Here is a 16,445-nt window from a genome sequence, read left to right on the forward strand (position 1 = left end):
AACACACTCGTCTTTAGGACGTGGGAAGAAACCAGTGTACCTGAGGGAAACCCACGTGGCCACAAAGAGAATGTGCAAACTCCGCTTAGACAGCACTGCAGGTCACGGTTGAACCCGGGTCTCTGGAGCTGCAGATGACTAGCAGCCAATAAAACAGAGCATCAGTGGAGCAGGAAGCAAAGGGAACGTATCAGGTCTCTACCTGCCCTACCTGCTAGCGGAAAAATGGGAGCAGTGCTTACTTTGCACTCAAACTGTTCAGCAATAGCATCTAGAGACCTCAATGTGCTTCATTTAAAAGATGAAGTACAGTCCTGCAAATTTACAGTGAGCTCCTTGGAGACCAACAACTGACCAGTGAGTGTGGGAGTGGTACAGAGAATTAACATGACAGACTTCTGGGAGTCAAGCCTGTGGTCAGACAGAGGTGTTCTTCAAACAAGTCATCCAATCTACTTTTGTTCACTGCAGTATAAACGAGACCACATCATGAGCAGGGAGTACGGGAAACTAGTCTTTTAAAAGAACACCTTGTACCCTCAGACGGAAAGAGCGCTTGTGGCCTTGTTGGAGATAAAAAGGGAGTGGGTGCTGAGGATGAATGAAGGGAGACAAAGCATGTGGCACAGGGAACGATCCCTTCGACAAGCTGAAAGGGGAGGGGAGGAGAAAATATAGGAGAGAATTAGGCCATTCAGCCCATCGAGTCTGCTCTTCCATTCAATCATGACTGATTTTGTTTCAACCCCATTCTCCTGCCTTCTCCCTGTAACCCTTATCCCCTTACCAATCAAGAACCTATCAATCTCTGCCTTAAATACACCCAGTGACTTAGCCTCCACAGCCCTCTGTGGCAATGAATTCAACAGATTCATCACCCTCTGCTGAAGAAATTCTTCCTTATCTCAGTTCTAAAGGGATGTCCCTTTATTCTAAGGCTGTGTCCTCGGATCTTAGACTCCCCTACTAATGGAAACATCCATTCCCCTCATGCTTCTGAACTCTATCGAGTTCAGGCCCAGAGACGTCAAATATTCCTCATACGAAAAACACGATCATGCTGGAGGAACTCAGCAGGCCAGGCAGCATCCGTGGAGAAAAGCAGGCGGGTCAACATTTCGGGTCAGGACCCTTCTTCAGGACTGAAGATAGGAAAAGGGGAAGCCTGATATATAGGAGGCAAAAGCAGAGCAGTGATAGGTGGACAAAATAGGGGAGGCGGGGTGGGCACAAGGTGGTGATAGGAAGATGCAGGTAAGAGGCAGTGATAGGCAGGTGCGGGGGAGGAGGGGAGAGCAGATCCACGGGGGGAGGGGTCAAAGGTGAGGAGAGAGAGGAAAAAAAAGTAGAAGAGGCTAGGAAAGGGAAGAAGAGATGAAAAATGGTGGGTGGTGGTGGTGGGGGGGGGGGGTGGTTTGTGGGGAAGGGGGGGTGGGGATTACCTAAAGTGGGAGAATTCAATGTTCATGCCATCAGGCTGCAAGGTTCCAAGACAGAAAATGAGGTGCTGTTCCTCCCGTTTGCGTTTGGAATTCTCCTGGCAGTGGAGGAGGCCGAGGACTGACGTATCAGTGATAGTGTGGGAGGGGGAGTTGAAGTGACCGGCCATATCAGTGATAGTGTGGGATAGTGTACTCTGTCCGTAACCGCGACCTGTGTCTGCCCGTTGCCAGTTGAGGGACAATAGACAACAGCATGAGTGCAGGAACGGAATAGGCATCTAGACTACAGTGGAGGGGAATTCACAGAGTCATAGAGGCATCCAGTGGGAAACAAACCCTTCGGCCCATCACCTCCATGTCGACCACCGAGTACCCAACCACACAAGTCCCATTTTCTGGCACTTGACTTGTGGCTTCCTTTGCCATGTTGTTTTGAGCACTGATCTAAACACTTTGTAAATGTTGTGGGCACACCCTCCTCCGCCGCCCCTCCAGCTGAAGGAGAAAGGAAAACAAAACAGAAGCTCTAACATGGAAGGTGTCATCACCAGAACAGATGGTGATGAAAAAGTTGGGAGAACGGAATGGAATCCTTACAGGAAGCAGGGTGGAGGGTGGGGGGAGCAGTGGGGTTGTCTGTGCTGAGGGAGTCCATGGGCTTCCAGTGGGTTTTGGTCACTGGTCTGCTGCCAGAAACAGACAGAGTTAGGGAGGAGGAAGGGCGAGGCAGGGACCGGCAAAATGAGAGAGGGGAAACGTGAAAACAGAAAAATTTTCTATTGCAGGATTTGAACAGAAAAGCAGTCATCAGTGTCCCTGAAGAGGAGATAGGGAAGGGGACTACAGTAGACTAGAACAGAAAATTTTCCTCATAGCCCAGGAAGAGACAGGCGTAGCTAGGGCCCGACCACTTGCATTGTTCAAAACCTGTATCTCCTTATTTTCTGGTACGCTTTTGGCCAGGGGAGCACTGGAGTAGTATTGTTAACTTTTTCCCAATTCAAAGGCTTGGGAGCTGGACTGTAAGCCAATCTCTTCCTCCCAGAGGTATATCTTTGGCAGGTAGCTCACAGCTGGTGATTAGCATTATGCACAGAACAATGGATTTAGAAAGCCCACCTGAGCCAAGATGAATGGTTTAATATTCCAGATCACCCTGGTGAATGCACCTGAGATCAGTTAGCAGGATCTCAATGTATCATTTTGACATAGGCTATCTTTTAATACATTTTTCAAACCAACTCATCTGCTTTTAACACACATCCTCCACTCACTACAGGCTTAAACGTGACCAAGTTTATTTTAGTCTTAAAACATCTGATATTTAGCAATATCAAACTCCTTCTGTGAGGAAAATAACATCAAAAATTACAAAATGTGAATCCACCAGGAAATATTAACAGCTTGGAATTACACAGTATCACTAATGCAGAGAAACCTCTCAAGATTCTTTGTGGCAGAAAATTGGACCCAGAATCTGTGTCATAACCTTAAGCCACAATCTAGTTCAGGTTAAGTTACTGGGTTGGCAATTTAGAGGTAAAAACACAAAATGCTAGAAAAACTCAGCAGGTCAGGCAGTATCCGTGGAGAGAGAAACAGAGTTAATGTTTTAGGTTGATGACTTTCCTCAGAACTTTCATCAGGGGTTCTGATGAAAGGCCATTGGCCTGAAACATTAACTTGCTTCTGTCTCCATAGATGTTGCCTGACCTGCTGTGTATTTGCAGAATCTGCAGCTTTCTGTTTTTCAAGGTTCACCGCAAGCTGGAGGGGCCAGGCCAGAGCAGTGGCCTTTCCCTCTGGAATTACCCAAGCCCACCCCATACTCTACATGCTGGGTTCAGGTCAGGTATCAATATGGCCTTAGACTTGGGTTGGGTTTGGATTGGCTTGTTCTGGTGGGGTTTTAATTTCACACCTGAGTAAAGTTCCAATTCTGCTACGTTTAACCAGAGTGTACAAATTATATTTGGACATGGCAAAGTGGCTCTCAGACTGGCTGGTTTTGCAAGGACCTCCATATGAACAGCTAGGGACTGGTGTCTACATGAGGAGAGCTATCCCACTGGCCAGTCATGCAACAACCAGACATAATCACACGCAGAATTGAACCTTGCAAACACGCAGAACAGACATACCAGAGGGGGCAGCTAAAGAAGTGGAAAGGACTGCCCATGGGAGTCTTCAATATCAATTCCAGACCTGGTGAAGTCTTACAGACTCAGATCAAACCTACGCAAGGAAACCTTCTCCCTTGGCTGATGAATCAGTGCTCCTCCACGTCAAACAACACTTGGAAGAAGCACTGAGCGTATCAAGGATGCAGGAAGTACTCTGGGTTGGGATTCAATGTCCATCAACATGGGTGGCTTGGTAACATCATCACGGACTGTGCAACCAAGCCCTGAAGGATATCAGCTTCCAGATGGGGTCTGTGGCAGGTAGTGAGCAAACCAACACAAGGGATACACCTAAGTGACCTAATTCACAAATATTGCCCCGTGTTAGATGTATCTGCCCGTGACAGCAGTGGTAAAAATGCCACTGCACAGCACTTGTGGCGATAAACTCTTGTATCCACACCAATGACACCCTCCATCCTGCTGTGAGCTGCTACAATTGTGTGAAGTGGAATAGACTCAGAACAATATAGCAGCTCAAAGCTGAATATCCATGACGCACTGCAGATCATCAGCAGCAGCAGAATTGTATACTACAAGAATCTGTAACCCCATGGCCCAACATATCTCTCCTCTACCATTTCTGTCAGTCTTCATGATCAACCCCAGTTCCATGAAGAGTGGAGAAGGTCATGCCAGGAGCATACCTAATAATGAGGTACCAACCTGATTAAACTGCAATACAGGACTGTGTGTGCGTGCTTAGCAGCAGTACACAGAGCTAAATGATTGTGAAACAACAGATCATCTCAAAGCTCTGCAGACCTGCCACATCAGTCATCAGTGATAATGACAGTACTTAAAAAGTAGGACAAATCCAATCTGGTTAATAACCACCAAATCAGTCAACTCTCAGTCATCAACAGGGTCGTAAGTGGTACTCACCCACCACTAACCTGCTCAGTGATGCTCAGTTTTGGGGTTCACATAGAAACTCAGTTCCAGACCTTCTCACAATCTTTGTCCAAACAAGAGCTGAAATGCAGAGGTGATTGAGAGTGACTGCCCCTGACACCGAGGCTGCACTGACCGTGTGTGGTACCAAGGAGTCAAGGAGCCCTGGTAAAAACGAAGTCAATGGGCATCAAGGGGAAGACAGCCCAATGGTTGGAGTCATACCTCACACGAAGGGAGATGGTAGTGGTTGTTGAAAAACATCACTGCAGGAGATCCTCAGGGCAGTGTCCTAGTCCCAACCATCTACAGCTGCTTCATTAAGAACCTCCTTCTATCATGTCAGACGTGGGGATATTCGCTAATGACTCTACAACGTTCAATTCGATTCGTAACTCTTCGGGAAATGAAGCAGTATATTCCTGCATGCAGCAAGATGTAGACACCAATCAGATTGATAACTGTCAAGTAACATTCATTGTCATAAAAGTGCCAGGCAAAGACTATCCCTAACAAGAGTCTAACGACCTACATGTGACATAGCATTTCCATAGCTGAGTCCCCACTATCATCACCCTGGGGCCATTGTTGACTTGAGGCTTCATTGGACCAGTCACATAGCTCCTGTGGCTACAATAGCTGGCGAATGGTTGGGTATCCTGGAGTGACCGACTCACCTCTTGACACTCCAGTACTTTTTTTTACCATTTACAAGACACAAATCAGGAATGTGACAAAATACTCTCCTCTTGCCCAGGCTGAGTGCAGCTCCAACACTCAGAGACCTCAGCGCGCTCAGGGTAAGGTAGCCCACGTAACTGACACCCCATCAAAAGCACCCCAAACATTAATTCCCTCCACCACAGGTGTAATGGTGGCCACAGTGTGTACCACTGCAGTTAATTGCCCAGGCTACTCCTGAACCTGTGGCCTCCACCGCTAAAAAGGACAAAGACAGCAGGTGCCTTGGGAGCACCAGACCTTCAAGGCATGCACCACCCTTGGAAATACATTGCCAGTCCGTCATGGTGGCTGGCTTCAAATCCTGGAACTCCCTCCCCAACGATACTGTTGGAGTACTGATGGACTGCAGCTTCAGCCCTCTATCACCTTTCCAAGGGCAAAAGATGCTCGGCTCAGTAATGGGGATTATGGAACTTGTCATGAAATTCCACCAAGTTCACTTAAGTCTCTCAGTGAAGGAAATCTACTGGTCTCACCCATATGTAGCTCCAGACCCACACTCTGCTTGACCTTAACCAGTACAGGGGCAAATAGGGATGAACAATAGATGTCTGTGAAGGAATAAATTAAAACAATTAATCATAGCAACACATGGTGGCCTTACCTGCGATGAGTATATTCTGCAAATACTGTCGCTGGAGAGGGAGTCAGTGATGTGGGCATCGAATTCATAAGAATGGCTGAAGAAATCAGTGTGAACATCCTTCATAGAGAAACAAAGGACCGCAGATGCTGGAATCTAGATGAAAAACACGATGATGCTGGAGGAACTCAGCAGGCCAGGCAGCATCCGTGGAGAAAAGCAGGCGGGTTAACGTTTCGGGTCAGGACCCTTCTTCAGGACTGAAGATAGGAAAAGGGGAAGCCCAATATATAGGAGGGAAAAGCAGAGCAGTGATTGGTGGACAGAAGAGGGGAGGCGGCGTGGGCACAGGGTGGTGATAGGTAGATGCAGGTGAGAGATAGTAATAGGCAGGTGCGGGGGAGGAGGGGAGAGCAGATCCACCGGGGGATGGGTCAAAGGTAAGGAGGGAAAAAAAAGGGGTAGAAAAAGGAGACGGAGGCTAGGAAGAAAGAGAAGAAAAGAAGCATGGTTGGGGTTGGGTGTGAGGATTACTTAAAGTGGGAGAATTCAATGTTCATGCCGTTAGGCTGCAAGGTTCCAAGGTGGAAAATGAGGCACTATTCCTCCAGTTTGCGCTTGGAATTCTCTTGGCAGTGGAGGAGGCCGAGGACTGACATATCAGTGATAGTGTGGGAGGGGGAGTTGAAGTGACCGGCAACGGGGAGATGCAGGTCGTGGTTACGGACAGAGCGCAGGTGTTCTGCAAAACAGTCACCTAGTCTGCGTTTGGTCTCACCAATGTAGAGGAGGCTTAACATATGAGGAGTGGTTGATGTCTCTGGGTCTGTACTCGATGGAGTTCAGAAGGATGAAGGAGACATCTCATCCTTCTGAACTCCATCGAGTACAGGCCCAGAGGCATCAAGCGCTCCTCATATGTTTAGTCTTTCAACATTAAAGATGTTCAGATATTTCAAGGATATTCAAGTCTCCTCAGAATGAAGGGATGTCCCTTTAAAACTGAGTTGAGGAGGAATTTCTTCACCAGTGGGTGGTGAATCTGTGGAATTCGTTGCCACAGAGGGCTGTGGAGACCAAGTCATTGGGTGTATTTAAGGCAGAGGTTGATAGGTTCTTGATTGTTAAAGGGGTTAAGGGTTATGGAGAGAAGGTGGGAGAATGAGGTTGAAAAAAAAATCAGCCGTGATTGAATGGCAGAGCAGACTCAATGGGCTGAATGGCCTAATTCTATTCCTATATCTTATGGTCTTATGAACAAAAAGTAGTTGTGGATCATCCATCACTGAATATTGGACAAGCAATCTTACAACACAGAGGCGGAGAAAAGACCAACAAAGAGTCAGCATTCAACAGATACTCTAAAACTCAACCCTATCCCTAATATTTCAGAATAAGGGTGCAAGGCAGCATTTAAAAAATTATCGGGAGTCTGGAAATATGCAATATTAGAGGCCCTCTGGTAAATGAAGATAATGGAAAATTGAAACCCTTTAAGATAATCCCATTGACTTTGTCCAAATATACCTTTGGACAGTGTTGAGATTTCAGGTGTAAGGGGAATGTAAATTTTCTGCTCAATCTCACTGCCACTAACATAATAGATAATTTTTCCCAGTGGGCCTCCTGTGATTCGTATTTGAAACCTAGACAGCTGCCAACAAAGCCATGGGACTCGGAGCCCAGACAAGCTCACAGACATGCAATTAGTGGGGCTCTCAGGGTCTGGCAGTTGAGCGCGTTGACTGGGTCCCAGAGAGGGGATATTAACCAAGCTCATGTGGTGGGAGTGATGGGGAGTCATTCATTTCTCCTGCTCTGTTTACTGTCCACCAACACCAACATTCCTTGCCCCTTATTCCTGCTGTGCTGGTGGAAGTCACACACATATTCCCAACGTTGTCAGTTCCAAGGTCTTCCAGCAACCTATTCACAAATGAATTTAAAGTAAACAGCAAATAAGGCATTGCTTAGATATGTTGGAGGGGAAAGGGATGGGTTTGGAACCTCAAACCTGACCTTCTCAGGATACCGGTCAGAGTCAGGTCTTGTTGGCCACCCTTAGCACACACAGTATCGTTTGGCATCCAGCACGTAGGGAATGGAATGTGGGCAAATATTCTGATCTAACACCTTATTACTAAGTACAGATTAAAACAAAATAAAATGTGTCAGATTTCTGTTATGTCAGCTTCCAGAGACCATCCATTACTCTGATTGTTTTGCTGGAACCACATTAAGGGATCAAGGAATGTGGGGTTAGTGCGGGAGAGTATTACTGAGGTAAAAGGTCAACCACGATCGTATCGAATGGAGAGGCAGCCATAGGTGCCGAATGACCTACAACCGTTTCTGTCTCTTCTGTTGTTCTGCCCCACCACGACAGCCCCACTAAATCTCTGCTCTCTTCCAGTTCCGGCCCCTTGCACATCCCCAATTCATTGCTCCATCTGTGGCAGCCATGTGTTCATGCCCTAAACCTCCCTCCCTGCCCCACCCCTCCCACTCTCTCTCTTGCTCTCCCTGTCTACCTCCTCCTCTCTCTCTCTTGTACTTCACTCCTTAGCCCTCTCTGTTTCTCTTCCTCCCACTCCGCAGCCTTCTCTCTCTTCATCTCCCTCTCTCCCTCCTTCTCTCTCGTTCCCTCTCTCCCTTTCCCCCCTCCTACTCTCTCCTTCCCTCCCACTCTCTCCTCCTCCCCTCCCCCTTTTTCTCTCTCTCTTTCTCTTGCTCTCTCCCTCCCTCCCGTGCTCTCTCCTTCCTTCCTCTCCCCCTCTCTCCCTGCTCCTCATGATCTTTCTTAAGACACACCTCTTTACCAAACCTTCGGTCACCTATATATATGCCCCAGGCAGATTTTGTTTGGCCAGCCTCCTGCATTGCTTTACCATATCACAGAAACACAAGTCGCTGCTGACGTCTGTGCCCTCTGGGTGACCTTTTCCAGCATTGGATGCCAGCAAAGCACAGACATCCCCCTGTGCCCAGAGTTGCTATGGAACAAATGACAGGAAATCCTTCTGATCTGGATGACATTCCAGAGTCTCCTTCCATCTGGGTGTGGAGTGGGTGCTGGGCACTGAAGATAGTGTTGTGTGGGAGGAAGTTGACACTGAGCCACAGATCACACACAAAGTCAGCCCTGGAGTTGAGGAGGTGGAGATACACGTCCAGCCACTGGAAGGCTCTTGTCCTAATGCTCTGTGCATCTTGAGTATGCGGCAGACTGGATACACCTGTCAATTTTGCATTTTTCTCTGTTGAAAACAGCCACCAACAGACTCAACTGACAAAAAGGAGCAGGAAATATTTGCAAGATTTAATAGCTTTAATAATCGTAGACCCTTTGGAATAAAAACAGAAAATGCTGGAGACACTCAGCAGGTCAGGCAGCATCTGTGGAGAGAGAAACAGAGTTGATGTTTCAGGTCAACACACAAAATGCTGGAGGAACTCAGCAGGTCAGGCAGCATCCGTGGAGAGAGAAACAGAGTTGATGTTTCAGGTCAATACACAAAATGCTGGAGGAACTCAGCAGGTCAGGCGGCATCTGTGGAGAGAGAAACAGAGTTGATGTTTCAGGTCAACACATAAAATGCTGGAGGAACTCAGCGGGTCAGGCAGCATCTGTGGAGGGAAATGGAAAGTCAACATTCTGGGTCGAGACCCTTCATCCAGACTGGCAGTACCTGAAACGTCGACTGTCCATTTCCCTCCACAGATGCTGCCTGACCCGCTGAGTTCCTCCAGCAGATTGTGTGTTGCTCCAGATTCCGGTACCTGCAGCCTCTTGCGTCTCCTTAATGTTTCAGGTCAATGATCTTCCACTTACACTGGATAAGGCTAGAGATGGACCTGGCTTTAAATGTGCAGAAACAGGGAAGGATTGGGTGTGGGGGCAGTGCGGAGGAAAGGTCGAAAGAGAAGGATGGGATGGGCAAGTGGGGCAGGGGAAGGCGTAAGGGATTAAATGGCAAAAGCATAAGATAGTCTGAACCAAAGGGGATGTAATGAAACAAGTAAAGGAAGAAAATATGGACTAAGAGAAGGTAAAATGGAAATAGCAGAAGCACTGTGAAATGACTGGACTCCTGAGTGCAGTTGAGTCCTGAAGGCTGTAATGTGCCTAATCGTAACGTCCCTCGAGTTTACATTGTGCTTCATTAGGAGAACGTGAGAGGCTGAGAGGGAGTGGGCCAGAGAATTAAGATGATGGAAGATTAGGAGCGGAGGAACACACACAGGCAGGCTGAACAGAAGGGATCTGCGAGGCAGTCGCCCAGGGCGCTTTTAGTCTCGGCAGTGCAGAGGATACCAGATTATGAGCAGTACACTAAACTGAGTGCAGTAAAAGTATTGATTCCACTGGTACTTCAGGGGCTCTGCACAACAGGAAGGCAGAGATAAAATGGAAGAGGCAATTTATGCTGTAGGATATAGCGGGGGCTGACGGAAGAGTAGGCAAGGGTGTTGCAGGGGGAATAATTCTGTGGAATTCTGGAAGAGGTTGGTGGTGCCTGTCACGTGGGAGGTGGCAGGGATAAGCTGTCGAACATGGAGGCTGGTGGGGTGGAAGGTGAAGTCCCGAGGAAGGGGAGGCTGTGAGAGGAGAAGTGTGGCAAACGAGATGGACACCAGTAAGGGCCACGTCAACCACAGCAGAGTGGCATCCTAGGGCTGAGCAGAGTGGAGGATTGGGGGCACCAATACAGAGAACATTGAAGTACCTGTGAAACATCGCCACTGGTTTCATGGAGTCAATCCGTGTACAGCAAGATGTTACTGTGTACTGCCTCACACAGCTCCAGACACTCGAGTTCAATCCTGACCTCTGGTGCTGTCTGTCTGGAGTCTGCATGTTCTCCCTGTGACCATTTGGGTCCTGGGTGCTCTGGTTTTGGTATTCCCACACCCCAAAAATGTGCAGGTTGGTGGGTTAGTTGGCCACTGGCGTCTAGGTGAGTGGTAGAATCTGGGTGGAGGTTGGGGGGGAGCGGTTGGTGGATGGAGGGGTTTGATGGGAATGTGGAGAGAATAGCATCAGTGCAAATGGGTGCTTACTGTTTGGCATAGACTCGGTGGACCAGGTCTTGCTTCTGTGCTGTATGACTCCATAAAGAGTGATGTGATAACAGAGACCTTTAAAACCAATTACAAATTGTTTCAGGCCACTTAATACCTTCATAAAGATAAGGGAAGCTATTGTCCACCTGCCCCTGATCAGAGTAGGGTCCTTGCTGAGGCAAAGCATGTGGTAATGATGAGTCAGCCTAAGCAACATTACATTGGCAGGTAGGCATGGAGTGGGTCTGGAGACTGAGAACTCCTCTCCAACCCATCCTTCCAGACTGCCCTAAGGATGGTCCAAAAGGAGGCACCTAAACTAAATCAAGGGTATTTTTTTAAAGCCTTCTTCAGTTGAGGCCCAGGCCCAATGGGAGAGAAGTTGACCAGGCATTTGAGGAGAGAGGGGAGGCGAAGCAGACAGAGGGAAAGTGATTGGGGATTTCAGTATGGGGGGAGGGTGAGAGGAGACAGACACTGTGAAAGTGGAAGTGAATCCACTCAGAGACTTGGGGGAGGAGTTACTGACCAACAAGCAAGATGCTGGTGGAACTCAATGGGTCAGGCAGCATCTGTGCAGAGAGTTGTGGACACAGCCCAGCACGTCACGGAAACCAGCCTCCCCTCCTTGGACTCTGTCTTTATCTCTCACTACCTTGGTGAAGCAGCCAGCATAATCAAAGACCCCATCCACCCGGGTCATTCTCTCTTCTCTCCTCTTCCATCAGGTAGAAGATACAGGAGCTTGAGGGCACGTATCACCAGGCTCAAGGACAGTTTCTACCCCACTGTGGTAAGACTATTGAACAGTTCCCTTATACGATGAGATGGACTCTGACCTCACTATCTACCTTGTTGTGACCTTGCACCTTATTGCACTGCACTTCCTCTGTGGCTGTGACACTTTACTCTGTACTGTTATTGTTTTTACCTGTACTACATCAATGCACTCTGTACTAACTCAATGTATCTGCACTGTGTAATGAATTGACCTGTACGAATGGTATGCAAGACCAAGTTTTTCACTGTACCTCAGTACTTTGTGGGCCGAAGGGCCTGAGTTGTGCTGTAGGTTTTCTATGTTTCTAAGTGACAATAATAAACAAAACCAATGCCAATACCAACTGGACAGTCAACATTTTGGGTTGACAACCTTCATCTGCACTGAAAGATAGAGAGGAGATAGCCAGTATACAGAGGTGAAGGGAAGGGGTAGAGCAAGAGCTGGCAGGTGATAGGTGGATCCAGGTGAGGAGGGGTGAAGGCAGATTGAGGAGGGAGGGTGGAAACAGCAACAGAGGCCGGGAGGTGATGGGTGGAGGCAACAAAGGCCTGCAGGTGATGGAATCTGATAGGAAAGGAAGGTGAAGCATGGAATAAAGGGACAGTGGACCCAGTGAGAGGAGAGTGTGTGTGTGTGTGTGTGTGGGGGGGGGGGGCGTGCCGGGCAGATGGAGTGGGTGGAAGAAGGGGAAAGAAACAGGGTGATGGGGGCTGGGGTGGGTGTGGGAGGAACTGGACAGATCGGGACGAAAGAGAGAAGGGACTGAGAGGGAGAGATTTACCTAACAGACCATAGCAGGCATGGAGAGTTCCAGAGAAGAAAGTTTAGCAAAAGAGCAGAGGAAATGGAAGCAGGACCCAGGCCATTCAGCCCCTTGAGTCTGCACTACCCCTCAGAAGATCCCGCTGATCCTCTAGCTCCGTGCCACAGTTTCTACCCTGCTGTATTAAGATTCTTGAACTGACCTCTTGTGCAATAAAGATAAACTCATGATCCCCCAATCTACCAGGTCATGGCCCTTGTACCTTATTGTCTGCCTGCAGTGCACTTTCTCCGTAAGTGTAACACTTTATTCTGCATTCTGTTACTGCTTTTCCCTTTGTACTACCTGAATGTTCTGATGTATGGAATGATCTGTCTGGATGGCACATGAACAAAATGTTTTTCACTGTATCTCGGTACCTGTGACAGTAGTTAACCGATTACCAATCCTGCCCTAATCCTACATCCCTGCGATATTCCCAGAAATCACAGTGTGAGGGAGCGAGAGAGAGAGAGGGAGGGAGCGAGAGAGATGGGGAGGGAGAGGGGGAGGGGGGAGGGGGGAGGGAGAGGGGGAGGGGGGGAGAGAGGAGAGAGAGGTGGGAGGGAGGGAGGGAGGGGGAGAGAGAGGGGAGGGAGAGAGGGGAGGGAGAGAGGGGAGGGAGAGAGACGGGAGAGGGGAGAGAGGGAGGGTGGTGGAGGGGAGAGAGGGAGGGAGAGGGAGAGAGGGAGGGAGAGGGAGAGGGGGAGAGAGGGGAGGGGGAGGGGGAGAGGGGGGAGGGGGAGAGGGGAGAGGGGGGAGAGGGGGGAGAGGGGGGAGGGGGGAGAGGAGGGAGAGGGAGAGGGGGGAGAGGGAGACAGAGGGAGGGAAGACAGGGAGGGGAGAGGGAGGGAGAGAGAGAGGAGGGGTGGGGAGAGAGAGGAGGGGTGGGGAGGGAGAGGAGGAAGGGAGAAAGTGAGGGGAGAGGAGGGAGAGGAGGGAGGGAGAGGAGGGGAAGGGAGGGGAAGGGAAGGGAGGGGAAGAGGGGAGGAGGAGGAGGAGGAAGAGGAGGAGGAGGAGGAGGAGGAGGAGGGAGGGAGGGAGGAGGAGGAGGAGGAGGGAGGGAGGGGAGGAGGGAGGGAGGAGCCAGGCAGTGTGGCCCGGACTTGTTCGCTGCCAGCCCGGGCAGGGAGGGGTTAAGCCGGGGAGGCGGAGGATGGCTCTCCCGTCGCCAGGGAGCGGGCTGAGTAGGAAACACAAGTATGTGAGTGTAAACACCGTGTCGAAGAGGGCGAGAAGCCCCCTGTCGACAGCATTCGCCGAGCCGGGGGAGCCCCTCCACCCCTACAGAACCAGGAGGGGCTTTGGACAAGTTTGAGGTTGAAGGGTCCCGGGGCTGAGCCGGGGGCATGGCCAACATCCAGTCGGCCACGGCCAAGAGCATCCGCCCCTTCAGGTCGAGCGAGGAGTACCTGGTGGCGATGAAGGAGGACCTGGCCGAGTGGTTGAATGAGCTGTACGGGCTGGGCACCGGGCTGGGCCGCTTGATGCGGGACCTGGAGACCGGCTGCCTGCTGTGCCAGCACGCCAACAACGTGAGCCGGGTGGCCCGGGACTTCTGCCGCGATTACCCCGAGCTCCGGGACAAAATCAAACTACCGCAGGCCGGCGTCACCTACACGGCGGCCGCTCAGCCCGGCACCTTCCTAGCCCGGGACAACGTCTCCAACTTCATCCAGTGGTGCCGCAAGGAGCTGCAGATCCAAGGTAGTCGCCGAACGCTCGCTACTGCCTCCCCCTCTTCCCACGCTCTTCCTCCCCCCTCTCTCCTCCCACCCCCTTCCCCCCTCCCACCCCCTTCCCCCTTCCCCATCTCCCACCCCCTTCCCCATCTCCCACCCCCTTCCCCATCTCTCCCCCTCCCCGGGGATCCCGGTGTCCCAGAGCCCGCTGGAACTCTCGGCCCCTCTCCCCCTCCCACTGGCACCTCGCTGGGACCCAGTCCCCTCCCCGAGGTCCCAGTGACCACCCAGTGCTTTACCTGACTCCCCACTCCTCAAGAGTGAGCCAAGACCGTGCGTGAATATTTGGGGTTATTTGATTGAGGGAGGCATCACTGCTGCTGCTCCCTTTACCCTGAGTTTGTACCTCCTGCTAAGCTGCTCATCTCTCCATCGACCTTTCCTTTCCCTCACCCTGTGTGCTGTCTGACTATTGACTGTTTCCAGCACCTCCACTTTTTAGTTTTGTAATAAGAACGTGACTTGCATTTAAAAAGCAACACAAAAAGCTGGAGGCAGATTTTCTGGACTATTGTCTTTATGCTGAGACTGCTGGAGGTGTATTCTTAAACCACATGAGAGCAGGTGATCATAAACTTGATCAAAGATGAAGGCTTTGGTGAGTAACTTGAAGGGGGATAGAGAAGTTTAGGGAAGGAGTTACAGACATATCCTCGCCAGCTGAAGGCACAGCCACCAAAAGTTCAAATGATGAAAATTAGGAGAGTGCAGTCGACAGGAATTGGAAATCCAGAGATTTTGGAGGATGGAGGAGATGATTGAGGGGTAATTTAAGATGAGATATCTTTATTACATCAAAACACACAGTGAAATGCATCTTTTGCATAGAGTGTTCTGGGGGCAGCCCGCAATTGTCGCCATGCTTCTGGTGCCAACGTAGCATGCCCACAACTTCCTAACCCGCACATCTTTGGAATGTGGGAGGAAACCGGAGCATCTGAAGGAAACCAACGCAGACACTGGGAAGACATACAAACTCCTTACAGACAGTGGCCGGAATTGAACCCGGGTCACTGGCGCTGTGAAAATTTTAAGGCATTGCTGAGCTGGCCACAGTGAGGCATTGAGCACAAGAGATCACGGAAGACTCTGGTGTGGGAGTGTGAGGAAAGCCACGATGGATGTTCCACCACCGGTGGGCCTGAACTTGAAAATGCTTCAGCATGTGGGAGTGAGCCCCAACATGTACCAGCACGTGGGTGGGAGTGATTCTCTGCCTTTGAGCAGATGGATATATGTGGTCCCACATGATGGAGGAGAGGTGCCAAAGGAAGATGGTATGATGTACCCTAAATTGCACCACTACCTGTGGGGTTGAACTCCAACTGGGCCTTAACCCCAAGACGGGCCAACACCTGTGGGACTTGGCTGCCTTTGATCCCTCTATCATTGGTGGACGCGTCTTTGCGTTGACTCCAAGCTCTCGACTTCCCTCTCTCCCGATCTCTTCTGAAACCTATCTCTGACAGAACTTTTGATCACCTGTCCTAACATCTGCTTATGTGACATGGTGGGAAGCTTTGCCCGATGATCACTCCCATGAAGCACCTGGGAATGTTTGGGTGCACTAAAGGCACTATGTAAATGCGAGGTTTGTGGTGGATTTAATTAGGCTCAGACCGTATGTAACCTGGGCCTTATACCGTTATCTGTGGGCTGAGCCATCATCTAACTGTGCTGATCAGAGATCCTGGTGCATCTGGTGTTCATCAGAGGCTCCACTAGAAACCCATCCATGTCACCCTGGGACCAGACTGTTTACAGCTTAACATTCAGGGAAACTAAAATCACAATGCACTGACAAACATCAACAAAAGGGAACTAGTGCAAAAAGGTACTGTCATTTGTGGCTTCATTTGCTCTATACTTTTCCTTTGATCTATGCTAGGTCTGCATCGATGATGTCGGGAGTGCAGTGGATCAAAGGTTGACTTCCATTTCCTTTGACGGGCAGATGCCAGTTGCAAATGAAGCAGTGTGGAAAATTGGAGAGGGCAGGTTGCAGAAATTAACTTGCATTTCTTCAAGTATAAAAGGTTTTAAAAGGGGTTGGATGGGAGACGCAGAGAAATTATTTCCTCTGGCAGAGGAATTCAAGGGGCAGAAAAATAGCAAATGGAATTTGGTCCTTGTAATGTGTCTGGGGAGACCCAGCAGAGCAAGGGAATGTACAGTAAATGGGAGGATATTGAGTCTGTGGGGGAAGA

At 49.8% G+C, this 16,445-nt stretch overlaps 1 protein-coding gene across 1 annotated transcript in view; it reads left to right on the plus strand.

Annotated features, from left to right (window-relative positions):
* Positions 1-13,845: 13,845 nt before the first annotated feature.
* The window catches only part of LOC127581508 (GAS2-like protein 2A), a 34,781-nt gene continuing 32,181 nt past the window's right edge, over positions 13,846-16,445 (plus strand). Inside the window, exon 1 of the mRNA XM_052035967.1 lies at positions 13,846-14,203. Within this exon, the coding sequence (XP_051891927.1) occupies positions 13,846-14,203 (358 nt within the window). The remainder of the gene's footprint in view (positions 14,204-16,445) is intronic.

Source organism: Pristis pectinata, chromosome 21, assembly GCF_009764475.1.
Source record: "Pristis pectinata isolate sPriPec2 chromosome 21, sPriPec2.1.pri, whole genome shotgun sequence".
In the NCBI taxonomy this organism is placed as follows: Eukaryota; Metazoa; Chordata; class Chondrichthyes; order Rhinopristiformes; family Pristidae; genus Pristis; species Pristis pectinata.